At 39.9% G+C, this 17,096-nt stretch overlaps 1 protein-coding gene, 1 long non-coding RNA gene and 1 other non-coding gene across 3 annotated transcripts; all 3 read right to left on the reverse strand.

Moving 5' to 3' along the window:
* Window positions 1-9,418: 9,418 nt before the first annotated feature.
* On the reverse strand, window positions 9,419-9,534 carry LOC116682864 (U5 spliceosomal RNA). Its single transcript, XR_004330495.1, has one exon. It is a non-coding gene; the product is annotated as a U5 spliceosomal RNA (small nuclear RNA).
* A 1,941-nt stretch (window positions 9,535-11,475) lies between these two features.
* Window positions 11,476-12,851, reverse strand: LOC116682858 (complement C1q-like protein 4). The gene is made up of 3 exons (XM_032509799.1): window positions 12,848-12,851; window positions 12,541-12,708; window positions 11,476-11,968 (listed from the first exon to the last, which is right to left on the reverse strand). The coding sequence occupies exons 1-3, from the start codon at window positions 12,849-12,851 to the stop codon at window positions 11,700-11,702; spliced, it is 441 nt and encodes a 146-aa protein (XP_032365690.1). The 3' UTR covers window positions 11,476-11,699.
* A 68-nt stretch (window positions 12,852-12,919) lies between these two features.
* On the reverse strand, window positions 12,920-13,543 carry LOC116682859 (uncharacterized). Its single transcript, XR_004330492.1, has 2 exons — window positions 13,428-13,543; window positions 12,920-13,031 (listed from the first exon to the last, which is right to left on the reverse strand). It is a non-coding gene; the product is annotated as an uncharacterized LOC116682859 (long non-coding RNA).
* Between the last annotated feature and the right edge of the window lie 3,553 nt (window positions 13,544-17,096).

Below are 17,096 nucleotides of genomic sequence, written 5' to 3' on the forward strand. Positions count from 1 at the left end.
GCTTTTGGGTCGTCCGACAATCTCTACATACGTATGCAACTCCCATTCTTGTGAATGTGATAACACAGGACCCCCTGGAGGGAATTTCTTATAATTTTGCAAAAACATTCACATGAACTCGCATGAGATTTTGGAGGTCAAAGGTTCAATGTCAAGGTGACTTTGTCCTCATGTCTCTCCATCCGATTCTTGTGAATGCAATATCTCTGAACGCCTAGAGGGAAGCACTTTAAATTTGGCATACATGACCATTTTGCAGATTAACTGATTTTGTTTTTTGAGAGCAAAGGTCAAGGTTACTGTTTCATTATGGCTCGAGAACTGTATATGTATTTCTCCTGAACTGGTGAAATTGGTGCATGTAAAGCCCCAGTGGCCTAATGGATGAGGCACTAGTGTCCTAAGCCAGGGATTGTGGGTTCAAGTCCCATCTGGGGTGAATATCAGCAGAGTGTTGCAGAGGAAGCTTACTGGGCCCCCAACCCTGAGATCAATGGATTGAAATCATCCTTTGCTAACTCTCTTTTGGTGACACAATATTAGACACTTGGAAAGGGTGATGCATCAAGAGATTCTGACCCTCAACCTGATTTCCATGGTGAAATGAATAATGATATAACTGCTGGAAAAGTGGTTGACAGCACCATGAAAAGTAATGTTCTTGAGGAAAATCATGTTCTGGCAGTTTACTGTCCATTTTGACAAATCAACATCCACTACCCTGTCAGGACACTGTAGTAAAGCTGACTTTCCAGTGATGTGATTGGTAAGTGGTTGGGCTGTATACAGGTTTTGATCATATTCATCGGTTGCATGGACGGGACTTCAATACCCCGGTTCTACCGCTTGATCACTGTCTTGTCTTTGTCGTTCAACGACTATTTGGGCTCACACCTAAACACACCCGAAGCATCTCAGCCAAAAATCCCTCTGCACCTCAAAAGTGTTCTCAAGCACTCCCAATTGTACTTTTGCAGAAGAGCGCCTTGTTTTCTTGTAGCTTGGAAGAAGGCTTTAGCTTATGCAGGGTAAACAAATTGCACCATAGTGCTACTTATTAGTGTGTCCACTTCAGTTATGTATTGAAGCAACTCTTAAGAGCTAATGGCCCTCATTTATCAACCTAACGTAGAATCCAGCACAGATATGAGCGCAGAAATCCTCTTACGACAGGCTTCACGTGAGATTTATGAAATGTTTGCATCACACCAATCAGAGCGTAATTATGATCGTACATTGATAAATGCAGTGGCTGGAAACAATTGTAATTACAATATCACGCCCCAATATATTCTCGGTTTTGGGGCCTCGCCTCTACTATTTATGACATGGCCAGACGTAATCCGGTTAAGAAGCGGCATTTTTTAGAGGTGAAGAATGAAACCCTGACATCTGAGGTGCTCTGGTGCATCCAGCTACCACCAGGCCCAGGGGAATATGCCGCCTAAGAAAAATGCAATCCTACCTGATGAGGTTGAGGAGATCAAGAAATCTCTGGACTTCTTGTCGGCGGAGATTTCAACTGTCAACAGAAGAAAATCATGGATCTGATGAGTGAAATGCAAATGATAAAGAGGCAAAACATTGAAAAGGACTGAAAGATTGCTTTTTAGGAGACTTGAGTTGCTGACCTCGAGCAATACGATGTGATTATCAGCAGCCTGAGAACCAAACACCGGAACTATGCCAGGGTGGCCGCGGACGCTGAATACACCACTGCCAGGCCGAGTGAAGCTACCGAGGAGGAGAAGGACATGCTGGAACAACAGGTGTTTTGCTTTTTGGACAGCAAAGGCATTTATGTTGATGGCGGGGACATTGAGGATTGTCATACGAAACGGCAACTCCCTTGGTAATTGTCCAGTTCACCAACATAAAGAAAAAGTCAGCACTCCTCAGACAAGGAAGGAAATGAAAAGGCACCCAAGTTTACATCAACAAACACCTCACCAAGAAAAACGTTGATATCGCCAAGAAAGCACACATACTCAGAAAACAAAACAAGACCCAGGCAACATGGGCAAGAAATTGTAAAATATACATCAAACTTCATGGGTCGACGCCTGAGAGAGCAAAAGTGAATCTCATCAGGGACATCACCGAGCTGGATAAGTTTGAAGAAGGAATGAATCAAGATCAACATAGGCCTACATAAAGTAACTGCACACAAACTGAATTGGGCGTATCAAACTCAATGATCATGGCAAACTTGGAAACCCTTCTGTTACATATGATCAACTGAACTTGGAAACTTTCAAATACACAGAACATAAACCACAAGACATTGAAAACAACATTCACCCAGATAATAATTTCTAAAGTGGTTCTCACTGCCAGTGTGTATATTACACAGTTAAACATGTAAGATTACTTTAAACTAGATGTTGAAAGTTGAAAGGTTGACCTTTTTCACCTGTGCTGTGGCTTAGAAACATGTTCCACTGAGATTTGAACTCACATCGCTAGATTCAGAGCCCAGAAGTGCTAACCATTACACCATGGAACCTTCAAAAGTATTACATGGGTTTGATTGGAAGTTTCTACCATAATATCCACATGTAGGATATTGAATGCACAACAATTACAACGAAGATGAAAAAGCAACAATTATTAGCCAACTTAAGTCATTTAGTTAGCTAATCTTTCAGAGGATGAGGGAAAAGCAAGTCAAGAACAGGTTTTGAAGGACTTGCCACAGACAGTGAATACAGCAGTAGATATGTCTACTGTGTACAAACACATGGTAACTTTACATCTGTTGACAATAATGATGCTCAAAAAACGTTGTACTTGCAATTGCGTTTCTCGTGCAAATTAATTTCATCTTAAATACAAAGAACTGCTAAGTTCTTTATTCCTAATATCATGTCTCAGACATTATCCTGACTGATCCAGAAGAATCTGTTTAAAAAACTATAATATAGTAAGTTTAACAAGTCATGATATAGTAGGTTCTTAGTCATCAATGTCAGCGTTAAGAAGCTTCTTCATGTTCAAGAGAAGGTCTGCTTCCAGCCAGACTATGAATTGATTCATGAAATCCCTGTTATTAACATGTAGTCCCTCCCATATGGTCTAGCGGTTAGGAATCCTGGTTTTCACCCAGGTGGCCTGGGTTCAACTCCCGCTATGGGAATAGGTATTTAGTCAGTGAAGGTCTGCAGAAAGCTCTGTACGATCTCTGACATTAGTCCTGTATTAAATCAGAGCTGTAGTTATGTGCGTAAAAAGGCTAAATAATAAAGATGAGCAAGTACAGCTTTTTCTATATAATCATATGAATTATCTGTATCTGTATCTGGCGGGGCCAAACACGGAAGTGTTTGCACATGATCAATGAGTCCTGAAAACACTTCGGAACACATTTCTGCTGCTCTACATAACTGGCACCACTATGCTACTGCCTTACTTTTGCACTATTACATTGACTGTCGACTGTATGCATAATTGCACATTTTTAACTCAAATTTTGCTGCTCTTATTTTCCTCATTGTATATGTCTTCTTATTTTTACTTTTTATATTGTTTACTTGAATGTTATGTTTGTCTGTGGACCTAATTGGTTAAAAATGTCTTGTCTCCACCGTGGAATAGAGGGAAACGTAATTTTGATCTCTTTGTATGTTTTGACATGTGAAGAAATTGACAATAAAGCAGACTTTGACTTTGACTTTGACTACGGAAACTGATGAAAAGAGCGTTTTGGCATGTTCGTGGGGAAATGCACCACTCATATTTTACTGTAAATGTTTAAAATTCTGTTAGACATGTTAATTTTTGACACAGATTCAGTCACAGATGCTTTGTCATGGATTTTTTAAACACCGGCCAATCACAAGTTTTAAATGTGAATAATCAATGAGTGAGTAATCAGGAAGCTCACATGAAAGATAGTTTACCAAATGTTTAACTTTGCAACCCATGACCTGTTGGAACCTTGGTTGCCAGTGGGAAAGCAGAGCAGAGTGGCTTAGCGGAAGTGTGCTGGGCCCATAACCCAGAGGTCGGTGGATCGAAACCATCCTTTGCTATTCCCTATGCTTTCTATAAGCATTAAGTCTGTTGATGTCTAAAGCTTCTGTTGCTATTTCATGTGCTTTGCATAAAGTCAATATCCAGGCTGTTGATATTTAAAAAAATTATTGAATGTTATAAGTGTCTGAAGTGAAATGTGAAAAGATTTTCAGTTTTTTTGATTGTTTTCTGAGATAGACTTAAACTAATCTTTATTAATCCTTTTGGGATGACTCCCACAAGGATATTGAAATATCACTGAATAAAAGAAGAAACCTGGGTAAAACATGTAATGTTAATGTTGTATATGGTTTCAAAACCTGTAAATGCAACTGTGGTGGCGGGAAATTAAACCTGGACAAAATGCTTGCACTGCTATGGTATAAATCATAGTTGAAAAGTATTTTTTTATCAAATCTGGATTAGGAAAGTAACTTTTCTGGTTACTTCTTGACAAATAAAGCAAGTAACCCCACAACAAAAGACTCCTGTGATTGCTGGGAAACAAACCCAGGTCAAGTGCTTGGAAGGCAGCTATGCTCACCACTATACCATCTTCACTGGGCAATGCAGTTTATATTCTTAAACCTGTAATCTTACTTTAAACTAGATGTGGAAAATTGAAAGGTTGACTTCTTTCACCTGTACTGTGGCTTAGAAAATGGTTCCACCGAGATTTGAACTCAGATCATTGGATTCAAAGTGATAACCATTACACCATGGAACCTTTAAAAGTGTTTTATAGGGTTTGCTAGGCAGTTTCTTTCATAATGTTCACATGTGTAAAATTGAAGGCACACAACAATCACAACGAAGATGAAAAAGCAACAATTATTGGCCAACTTAAGTCATTTAGTAAGCAAAGCGTTCAGAGGATGTGGGAAAAAGCAAGTCAAGAACAGGTTTTGAAGGACTTGCCACAGACAGTGAATACAGCAGTAGATATGTCTACTGTGTACAAACACATGGTAACTTTACATGGGTTGACAATAAAGATGCTCACAAAACGCTGTACTTCCAATTGTGTTTCTTGCGCACATTCATGTCCTCTTAAATACAAAGAACTGCTAAGTTCTTCATTCCCAATATCATTGGGAATATCATGTCATATCATGTCTCAGAAAAACACTAGCTGTCAGAAGTGGGATTTGAACATACGCCGCCAGTGAAGACTGCGACCAGAACGCAGCGCCTGGACCGCTCGGCCATCCTGACTGATCCTACAGATGCTCAGTAGGACCTGTCTCAAAAATTATAATATAGTAAATTAAACATGTCATTATACAGGAGGTTCTTAGTCATCCATGTCATAGTTAACAAGGGAAGGTTTTTCAACTGTCAGTCCAAATATATGGAGACATGGAGACATGGAAGAAAGTCACCAGGGTGGCAATGTGCTTGACAATGGCAATACATTGCACGGGATGGAAAGGGAATGTGCAATACAGGCTAAATCCTATGTTTCTGTCAACAATGTCCACCTGAATCCAGAAATGTCCCTGCCAGATGGGAAATAGACTGATAACTGTCTTCATGGTCTAAACATGTCAAATATTGCCGTGCAATGCCCACATTGAGTCCAGATGTGTACGACATGCCATTGAGTTTACTCTTCAGCAGGTGGAGACATTTCACATCCGCAACAGATGCTTTGTTAAACATCAACAGACTGGAAATAGACTTAAGTTTAACCTTTAATATCACACATGTGGATATTATGAAAGAAACTGCATAGAAAACCTTTCCAGCAAGTTTAAAGGTTCTATGTTGTAATGGTTAGCACTCTGGACTCTGAATCCAGCAATCTGCAAGCAAAGAGTTCAGTGGAACCTTTTTTTAAGCCACAGCACAGGGGAAAAAGATCAACCTTTCAACTTTCCACATCTAGTTTAAAGTAAGCTTACTGGTTTAATGTCGTTGATCATTTAGATTGAAAACAGTATTTTGCAGGATGCATGTTGAGGAGTCACCTGGTCATTAATGTAACTTGAAGGAGCTCCAAATTTGACAGTATTGACTTGAAGTGATAGGCTTTGAGTTACATGGGGGATACACACTTTGCATTCAGTCTCGTAATCACCATAACAATTAGGTATCACTGAGACTTGAACTTGTGCTGCTGCAGTCGGAGTATACAGTGCTCATCCTGAATGGGCCAGTATAGTGCATCAGAACTGCTTGTTGAATGGTTTCTTAGCTTTGGAACCCCCCTTTCCCCACAGCTTTCAATTGCCAGATATGGGTGGGGGAGTGGGCACTGTGTCCAACCCTTTCTGTGTAAAAAAACAACTAAAGAAGTCTCTTGGATGAGAGACAAAACTTCCGCGGATGACCTTTAACTAAGTCCAGTTGCCCTCGGCCTAGTTTGGATCTTTGGGGGTAATAGCATGGATCAGGAACCAAAACAGGCACATCTGGACTCAATGTGGGCATTGTACAGCAACATTTGACACGTTTAGACCATGAAGACAGTTATCAGTTTATTTCCCATCTGGCAGGTATATTTGTGGACTCAGTTGGACATTTTTAAGACATTTGCACAATGTTGACCCAATTGTCAGTCTATTTCCCATCTGGCAGGGACATTTCTGGATTCAGGTGGACATTGTGGACAGAAACATTGGTGGATCTTGATTCCCACCATAGGATTTGGCCTGTATTGCACATTGCCTTCACATCCCGCACAATGCCATGCCATTGTCAAGCACATTGCCACCCTGGTGACTTTCTTCCATGTCTCCATGAACGCCCATATGTTTGGGCTGACAGTTGAGAAACCTTCCCTTGTTAACTATGACATGGATGACTGAAAAACTACTATTTCATGACATGTTTAATTTACTATATTATAATTATAATTTTTGAGACAGGTCCTCCTTAAGATCTGCTGGATCAGTCAGGATGGCCGAGCGGTCCAAGGCGCTGCGTTCAGTTCGCGGTCTCCATTGGAAACATGGGTTCAAATCTTACTTCCGAAAACTAGTGTTTTTATCTGGAACAAATGTCTGAGACATGATATTTGGAATAAAGAACTTAGCAGTTCTTCGTATTTAAGGAAAGCATATATTTTTTTCATGTTATTTTTCAAGTACAAAAGGCTTGGCCAAACAGGAAGCCCAAAAAAAGTCACTGTAGGACAGGCTTGAGCTATTGGTAGGCCACGCTCACGCAGAAAATTTTTAAAAATATGGCAATAGCCTACTATGTCTACAAAAAATGTATAGTCCAGTGATTTAAAAGTGTCCAAGAGCCGCTGCTTATAGTTTCTATCAGAAGAAAAGCGAGATTATCAGCAAAAATATGCAAGCAGAGGCAGGAGCAAGCAGCAAGGCGTCTGGACTGTAAGAAGCAGAAAGCAAGTCAATAGTCAACCGGATTAGTAATACCAGACACGGGCAAAGTGCTCATCGTATTTGTATTTGTAATCGTAATTGCCTGTGTCTGTGGATCCTCGTGGAGGCAGCTTGATTGATTGATATGCCACCTTATTTGTACCATAACAGAGATCTATTATTGTATTAAACCAGGTTGGCCAAGTAACCTTTCTGGTTACTTCTTGACAAATAAAGCAAGAAACATCACTCAAAGAAAACTACTGCAAAGGCTGCGATTCAAACCCAGGTCAACTGCTTGGAAGGCGCTATGCTCACCACTATACCACCATCACTGGGCAATACAATGTTCACTTAAAATCTTGCAACACATCTGGGCATAGAGACTGAAAATGAATGACAAGAGATATATTGGTGGAGACGGGTGGCTTCCAGTACCTGTGATTTAAAACAGTATTGTTCATGAAGGCACATTTGCGATTTGGTAAAATGGTATATAATGATTGATTGATATGCTCCCTTATTTGTATCATAACAGATACCTAATATTTTCTCAAACCGGTCTAGGCAAGTAACTTAACAAAACAAGTTATTCATGAAATTTTTAGGAACACATAATTATTAAGGATGAGCGAGTACAGCATTATCTGTATCTTTATCTGTATCTGTATCCGTACTCGGACTGGGCGGGGCCTAACCTGGAAGTGGACAGGATTTAACCCGTAAGTGGGTCGGATTGTCTTGAAATGGGCGGGGCTTTAACCTGTATGGTATTTGAAGCATGTAATTGATATGGGTTGATCAGAAATTGTTATATTTATTGCTGTTTAGGAAACTATTTACGTGACAGCATCAGCATTAAGCTTCAGATCAATGGTGTTGTCATGGTAACAAACCAACTATATATAGAACAATCCAATCCAATCCACTTCATTTCTATAGCACATTTTACAAACACAAAGTTACCAAAGTGCTGCACAGAAAACTCAAACATACAAAACAATTAATATAAAATATTGTAAAAACAAAATAAGAGCAAAATTAAAAAATAGATAAAATGAATAAATTATAAAATACAGTAAAACAATAAGCGAGATCAGAGGACCACACAACTCACATGGAGTTAAAAGCCAAAAAACAAAAATGTGTCTTTAGACGAGACTTAAAACACTCAACTGTTGGGGCTGTTTGGACATGGAGGGGCAGAGCGTTCCAAAGTTTAGGTCCAAGTTTTGCAACAATGAATACAACAATGTGGTCGCAATTATGAAGTAAAATGTAATGAACAAGAGTTTTCATACTCAATATAACTCATGCACAATATTTTCTTTTAACTTTTAATTTTTTTATGATCAGTGTGATTTTTTTTGTTTTTGGTTCTTTTTTTTCTTTTTATTTCCACACCTTCTATGTGTGTGTGTGTGTGTGTGTGTGTGTGTGTGTGTGTGTGTGTGTGTGTGTGTGTGTGTGTGTAAGAGAGAGACAGAGAGAGAGAGAGAGAAAAAGAGAGAAGGGGCGGAGGGGACTGTGTTCTACGGATCAAATAGAGTGAATAAATCAGAGCCAGCCAAACCTTTCATGAGATTATAGTTCACGAAGGCAAATCTTTAATTTGATATACTGCGATGGGTCATTAGTTTGCTACCACTCTTAAAGAATGCCTCTCGTTGTCAGCAGGATTCAAACCTGCGCGGGGAGACTCCGATGGATTTCTAGTCCATCGCCTTAACCACTCGGCCACAACAACCTGAAAAGCAGTTTTATACTTGTTTGCACAAAGTTTCATAAACTTTTCAATTGGTTAGTAGAATTGCAGTAATCCATCTTAAAAGTGACAAATGCATGGACTAGTTTTTCTGCATCAATTTTAGACAGGATATTCTTGTATTCAATGTGATAACTAGTGCACTATGGAAACTTCGGTAGCCCTGGCCACGATTTCACGACAAGGAGATTTTTCTGTGAAGGTTATTGAGAGTTCAACTCTGTCGACACAAAAAAATAAATGTGTTTCCGCCCTATTTAGGGTGCTGATGAGTAAAAGCAAAGGTAAGCAAAAGCAAGTATAAAAGACTCGGCCAAACAGCAAAGCTCACCAAAAATATTTTCAACTCATCGGCGTTCCCCTCCAAGGAAGTCTTTAGTAAAAGGCGAAAGACTTGTGCATTATGAAGAGAAACCAGAGTGAGTACAACCGTTGACCAGGTACAGACTTAGTGAGACAACCTGTCCATTGAGACAGAGAGAGAGAGAGAGAGAGACAGAGAGAGAGAGAGACAAAGGACAGACTCAGCAAGACAACTTGGCCATTTGAGACAGAGAGAGAGAGACAGAGAGAGAGAGACCAAGTACAGACTCAGTGAGACAACTTTGCCATTGAGACAGAAAGAGAGAGAGAGAGAGAGAGAGAGAGAGAGAGAGAGACCAAGGACAGACTCAGTTAGACAACCTGGCCATTGAGACAAGCCGCTACAGACAACAATGGCTCCCCAAAGAGGAGCGCTTCTGTGCAAGAGAGACACAGTCGAGACAGAGCTGCACTTCCTACCAGAATGAGTGAGAGAGAGAGAGAGAGAGAGAGCAAGAGAGATAATGCACCCAACTACAGCCGGTCCGAACTAAATATTTCTCCAAATTCAGACACAAGCACCGGACATTTGCTCTAGTGCAATTACACAGAATTATATGTTTTTTATTATTCAGGTTTTATTGACATTGTAATCAATGATTGACAGGGAAGGGTCATTGATACTTGTGCAATGTAATGTAATGTAGGGTGGATTGTATGTTGTGTGTGAGTGTAAAGTCTATGTGTTATTGATGTTTACAGCAGCATTATGTAGCACTGATGCCCAAGACAAATTTCCCTCAGAGGACAATAAACACACTCAAAACCTGTAATGTTGTCATGTTGATGCTGATATGTTTGTTGATGTAAATGTGATCAATGTCTCCCTGTTTATGTGCTTTAGCAATACAGTATGTTACTGTGGTCATGCTAATAAAGCTTTATTGAATTGTATTGAGAGAGAGAGAAACAGTTGCTTCAACACCAGTCTTTTGGTTGGCTTGTCTACATCAGTCTTCTGCTTGTCTACATCAGTCTTCTGCTTGTCTACAACAGTCTTCTGCTTGTCCACATCAGTCTTCTGCTTGGGATTTTTGGGAAACTCATATCAACATTTTAGAGACAGAACAACAGTTTCCTGTTGGTCTGGGCCGTCTGATACCCGTGGAGCTTTATATAGAAGACTACAGCAGACAGGTGTGTGTGTGCTTATATAGAAGACTACAGCAGACAGGTGTGTGTGTACTAACCAATCATACGTCAGCATGAAGAACAAAGACAGGAAGCAGATTATTCTAATGTTGAACTTATTTCCTCTACAGCAGAAAACATTCATATGAATCCATTTTAAAGGGAAACTTCTGGATTCTTCTACCTTCACTTCCCCATGTTTGGGTGTCTGGTAGAGCAGTGCCTGCTGTGTCTGTCTCTTGTGTGTGTGTGTGGGGGGGGGGGGGGGTATTATTATTATCATGAACTTAACACAGAAGCAATGACAAAAATCATCTTTCATTAATGGTACAATTATTTCCTGAAGATGATCTGTTTCCATCTTGCCTGGAAGACACGATTCTCGTGGTCCAGGTTTCTGTTTTTGGGCCAATGGCGAATGAGGTTTGCCAGTCAAGCCCTGACGAGGTTGTGGTTGCTTGGCAACAAACTTCTTGTTTTTTTTTAGGCGGCGCCCTCTAACGGGGACCAGTATAACTACAATTGAAATGTTACATATTTAAATGTTAAAGGTCACTTGCTCCCAATCCCTGTGAAACCAACTCTTTGACATGTGGAAACCGATCTGCGGTTTGAAGTGCGGGGTCAGCTAATCTAGAGACGTGATGTTTACTGGGAAACAGGCACCGTTTGGTTAGGGGTAGACACCAAAACTACTCATTTAAGTTTAGAAATCTCCTGTTGTGTGCTTCATGTTAGAAAGAGACTGAATCAGACAACATCCAGAGAATCTCATGTGGACGTCGTGTAACAGCTTAACTCTCTGACGTTGAGTTTGATTTCAATACGTTAGGGTTAAAACTAGAAGAAAGAAACGTTCACAGATGGTTGCAATGATATATGTTTATGTTGTTTTTATTATTTGATTAAAATGACAGAAACAAGAGAGAATCAGAAAAATTAACCACTTTATATTTGAAGGAACATAGGCTCCTGTCTACAATTATTAGTCATTATTATTATTTGGATGCAGATGAAATCAGATCCAGTCTATGAAATGCTATGAAGACTTGTTAGAGACAACAACAACCTGTCACAGAGCTGCTGTTTCTGTCTCACATGGGGAACAGCAGGTGTCCACTAAAGGTGGTGTGGTGATTGTTGTTGTCACGCGCCACAGTGTCAGGCCACAGATGCAGAAACACAACGTCTCCCACCTCCAGCAGCAGCGTGACGCCATTTGAAGCACTCCCCTGCTTCTCCCACGCCATGAAAACATTCTCTGAGTTCTTGACCAACACAGCACTTGCAGGCCGGCCACCATCGTCATAAGTGACCCACCACACAAAGTGGTACGCTCCTCTCACCGGGGCAGTGAACACACCTGTTGGATGGTTTTTTTGTGATTTTACAAATGGAAATTTAAGATACTGTTTGAACATCAACATATCACTGAAATGTATTAGGGATGCACAATACATCAAACTATCAACTAAACGTTCTTTTGTTAATGACATGTTAAACTAAAAGGTCTATCTCTGTAGGGATCCATCCCATAATGTTGTCACACACTTAGAATAATGATCTGAGTCTGTCAGCAGCAACAACAAATTTTATTTTGAGTGTTTCTGGCTCACTGCTCACTGGCCCGTCCTCTCCCAGGACCAGGACTACATATTCTATATATAGTACTATATAACATATTCTTTAAAAACCTCCCCCCTTATCAGACACTTATAACAATAATCTATGATTTATGGGTTTTTCCAAATATTTAGCAAAACCGAAAGAATTCACAGTGTTAAGATGTGTTTAAGTACATACAAAACACTTATTATAGAAACTTGTTTTATAAAGATCATAATGTCTAAATACAATACTGATAAATATTGGTATTCAGCCAAAATGTTTACATCAGTGCATCCCTAAAATGTGTTGTTAGAATATCAAAGCTACCTGTGTTTGGGTTGTAGGCGTTTCCAATGTTGGTCTCGACATTTTTGTAGATCAGGGTAGTGTCCGCGGAAAAGGGTCCGATATATTGGTTACCTGTTTTACCTTTAGCCAGCAGAGAGGCTGAGAATGCAACCTGTCGGACTGAGAGAGTGAGACAGTGAGACAGAGAGAGAGAGAGACAGAGAGAGAGAGAGACAGAGAGACAGAGAGAAATGTATAGTTTTTTTTATTTTATATTTTATGTTTTATATTTTATATTTATATATTTTATGTTGACACCATAAAGGTTTTGCTTCAATCTCGTTGCACATGCACTGCAACTGCACTGTGTATTATGACAATCAGGCTTTCTATCTATTCTAGTTTCATAATCTATGAATCAGTTTGAGTCATTTTTTAATGTAAAAACAGGTAAACTTGTGTGATGTCAGTTTGTTAAATATGAATATTTTCTATTTTTCTTCTCTCCTCTGGGAAAGGAAACTGAATTTCTTCTTATATCTTTATAAATCTCTCAGCAGCAAGAAAAATGATCAGAGAATAATACTTGTCAGTTGTTGCTTCAGTTTGTCCACTTCAGCCTTCAGCGTGTCCACCTCAGCCTTTAGCTGGGCTTGTTCTGCAGGATCAGAGACAGTTTCTTTGTTAGCTTCATTTTTCTACTCCTTCAGTTCATTGAGACGTTGCTGTAGAGCTGCATGGATCAGTTGTCCTTTATCAAAGGAATCTCAAACTATTTTGATAATCGATAAATCGGTTTGAGTCATTTTTATGAAAAAACTGAGAATCTTGTATGATGTCTGCTTGTTAAATATGAATATTTTCTAGTCTCTTCTCTCCTCTGGGACAGGAAACTGAATATATTTGAGATGTGGACAAAACGAGACATTTGAGGATGTCATCTTGGGCTTTTTGGGAAAATGTATCCACATTTTAGAGACAGAACAACTCATCCATTCATCTAGAAGATAATCCACACATTAATCCACAAGGAAAATAATCAGTAGCTATGTGCAGCCCTACTTTGCTCCAATACGTAGAAAAATACTTATATTTCTGACCTGCTGGGACCCGATGTAAAGAGATCCTGACTGTACCTGTAGCCATGTCGGCCTTCAGCTGGACCAGCGAGGCGGTCATCTCTCTCAGAGCAGCAAAGACGTCTGGAGGAGAAGTTGAGAGCAGACGCTTCATATGATCTGGTTATTGTGAAAGTGTGGTCTCATAATGTTAGAATAATTATTAACTACATGAAAAGGAAGTCTTTTCTGTTATTCAGTCAGGCTGTCGGATTCCAGGAAATGGGGGGGGGGGGGGGGGGGGGGGGAGCAGTTTGTGCAGGGAGGCTGAGGACCTTACGGGGTAAAGTCAGTGAATGACATGGAGAACTGTTTTAGACAACACAAATGCTTGTGTAGTATTGCTGTGGGTGTAATATGAATAAATATGACATTATTATGTTATTATTGGCAAGTAAATGTCATGAGGGCAACAGCGTCTGGACTTTTTTGAAAAAATGTATTTTGTCAACTGTATAAGTTATAATGATTATTTCTTCACAGTGTGACACCCAAGACATATGAGAAGTGTTTTAGAATGGAAAATGGCTTAGGTTTTACTTATATGTCTGTGATATCAATACATGTCTGGAAGATACATGTTCTGTTTTATTTATTTATTTATTTGTTTTAAAGGCCCTACAACCATTTTTAACATTCAAGTGACCTCATTCTAACCCAAATATTCTAATAACTCATTTTGTCCTAAAAAAAATGATGTTGATATCTAGACAACAGGGTTGATGTTTTACAAGCTTTTTTATCAAATAAATCCGACGGACAATGAACTGTAAAACTACCCCTCAGGTCTCAGAGGGTTAAAGAGTACTGATTCATTTTTGGCTTTTGGGTGTACGTACACTTTCCGTAAGGATCTCACGTGCAGTTTTATAAATGAGACCCCAGATTACATGGATTATGGTGGGTTTGGTGATAGTGCTCTATAAAAGCAATGATTATTTACATGGAGTCTGGTTGAGAAATGCTGTTCTATACACGCTAAAAGTAGTGATTATTTACATGGAGTCTGGTGGAGATATGCTGCTCTATACATGCTAAAAGTAGTGATTATTTACATGGAGTCTGGTGGAGATATGCTGCTCTATACATGCTAAAAGTAGTGATTATTCACTTGGAGTCTGGTGGAGATATGCTGCTCTATACACTATCTATCTATGGGGCGGCTGTTGCTCAGTGGTTGAGCGGTTGCCTGCCAATCCCGAGTTGCTCCTGGTGCTGCGCATCGGAGTGTGAATGTGTGTGAATGTTTATCTGATGAGCAGGTGGCACCTTGTACGGCAGCCCTGGCCACAGTGTGTGAATGTGTGTGAATGGTGAATGTTTCCTGTAGATGTAAAAGCGCTTTGAGCAGTTGTTAAGACTGGAAAAGCGCTATATAAATACAGCACATTTACATTTACACACTAAGAGTAGTGATTATTTACATGGAGTCTGGTGGAGTTATGCTGCTCTATACACGCTAAAAGTAGTGATTATTTACATGACCTGCAGGCGGCGGTCTTCTGTCTTTTAGACTTTTAATCTGAAAAGCCCTGATTTAAAGGAAACCGGAAGTGTGGGGCTGGCGGTGGGATAGCTGTGTGTTGTTTGCTGCCGAGCTTCTAGGTGAGTGTTTTCGGAGACAGAGCTCCAGGTGAACCCGCATGTGTTCAGGTAAATATCTTAATAACTGCTCATTTACACGGCAGCCAGAGTGCGTGTGAACAATAAGCGAATAGAAGCCCGAGCGGCGCAGGTCTTGTAAATAATCACTACTTTTAGTGTATAGAGCAGCATATCTCCACCAGACTCCATGTGAATAATCACTACTTATAGCGTGTATAGAGCAGCATATCGCCACATTTATTTCAGCTTGAATGTGTGATACACCCTTAAGGGATAACATAATAACCAGCGTAGCGTTTAGTACGAATTTCACATTTTTATTGGTAAGCAATATTAACGTAGCGGGGAAACAAAGAAAGCGGAACCAATGTGCGGGTATCGGTACACCACGGTACCAAGGTGACGGACACTTTCCTCCTCTTTGGAGACGAGGATGGCGGTTTGTTTTCTCACTCTCTTATGCCGTAATTCTGCTTTCCAGGTTGGTACTTGGTATAAATGACAACAGACGGTTTCCTTCTGCCGTGTGTGTGGTGGACTGAAGCTGTGGGGGGGTAGTTATGGAGTTTATGATGTGTAAAGGCGAGCTAAAGAGCCGCGTTTGTAACCGCGGGAAACGGTTTCGTAAACAATAGAGCTCGCGGCTAGCTAACAGGTGTGTATCGGGGTGGTATCATAGACAGTTAAAGAAATGGACCAATATGTCCCGTTGCTCTGGACGGAGACCAGTGAAGTCTATTAGAAGCTCTTTCCCGGTGATGCTGAGCGTTACTGCGCAGCCTCCAACTGAGCTTGAAGACGTAGATGTGACGTGAGCAACCTGTCTGAAAGCTGTAAGTCTTCTGGTAGTTGTGCAAGACAAATCTCAATCATTCCCAATCAGCAGAGACGGAGAGGTAGGTATGTGTTAGTAGATAACATAGGTACAGGCTAATTACTGCTAACTAACATGCTAGTTAGCATTAACATAGACACAGGCTAATTACTGCTAACTAACATGCAAGTTAACATTAACATAGACACAGGCTAATTATTGCTAACTAACATGCTATTTAACATTAACATAGGCTCAGGCTAATTACTGCTAACTAACATGCTAGTTAACATTAACATAGACACGGGCTAATTACTGCTAACTAACATGCTAGTTAACATTAACATAGACACAGGCTAAATACTGCTAACTAACATGCTAGTTAACATAGGGTTGTGTGTGTGATTCTGGGTGCTGGTGCTTCCATTCCCTGGTAATGAGTTATTTTGTGGTTTTTAACGTATCCTGACAGGATTGTTAATGTTAAAATGTTGTTTAACTCTTAAAGGGGGGTTCTTCCTAAAAGTTCAGAGTACTAGAAAAGGAATGTATTATAAGTTGAACTATTATCCCCAGGTGTATGATGGTTCATGTTTTGACTCTGAAGTCGTTTGAATATTTATTTCCAGCCAAAGAGGGTTTATGATTTCCATGATGACATTAGTATAATGGAGGAGTTTTGGAGGTAGAAAGAAGAGATATATATTATTATTGAAACGGTACAGTAAGGGTGATATTTATTTTGGTAAGGACGAGACTATTTCTGGGAATTTGAGTGTGGAAGATTTTGCCCACTGAAAAATGGGGAGTAAAGAAAATGGTGTTACGGTTTTTAAATTGAAGTGAAACATGTTTTCACGAGGGGAATGTTGTTGTTGAGGACTGTTTTATGCTTTTGTGTTTGGGAGAATTTGTAATGAACAGACAGAGATTTGGAGACGAAAACGGCGGTTCGTTCTCTCACTCACTGACTTCGTGATTCTGCTTTCCAGGGTTTCTCTTATGAGAGTTAAGTAGTGAACCCCAATTAAGAAAAATCATTTGTTACCCCGGTTACT

This window comes from Etheostoma spectabile, unplaced genomic scaffold (genome assembly GCF_008692095.1).
Source record: "Etheostoma spectabile isolate EspeVRDwgs_2016 unplaced genomic scaffold, UIUC_Espe_1.0 scaffold00018858, whole genome shotgun sequence".
Taxonomy (NCBI): Eukaryota; Metazoa; Chordata; class Actinopteri; order Perciformes; family Percidae; genus Etheostoma; species Etheostoma spectabile.

Bases quoted from the DNA above. Each gene is read 5' to 3' on its own strand.
- LOC116682858 (XM_032509799.1), bottom strand. The intron at 11,969-12,540 runs GTAGCTTTGATA...ACCATCCAACAG, and splicing joins CGCCTACAACCCAAACACAG to GTGTGTTCACTGCCCCGGTG.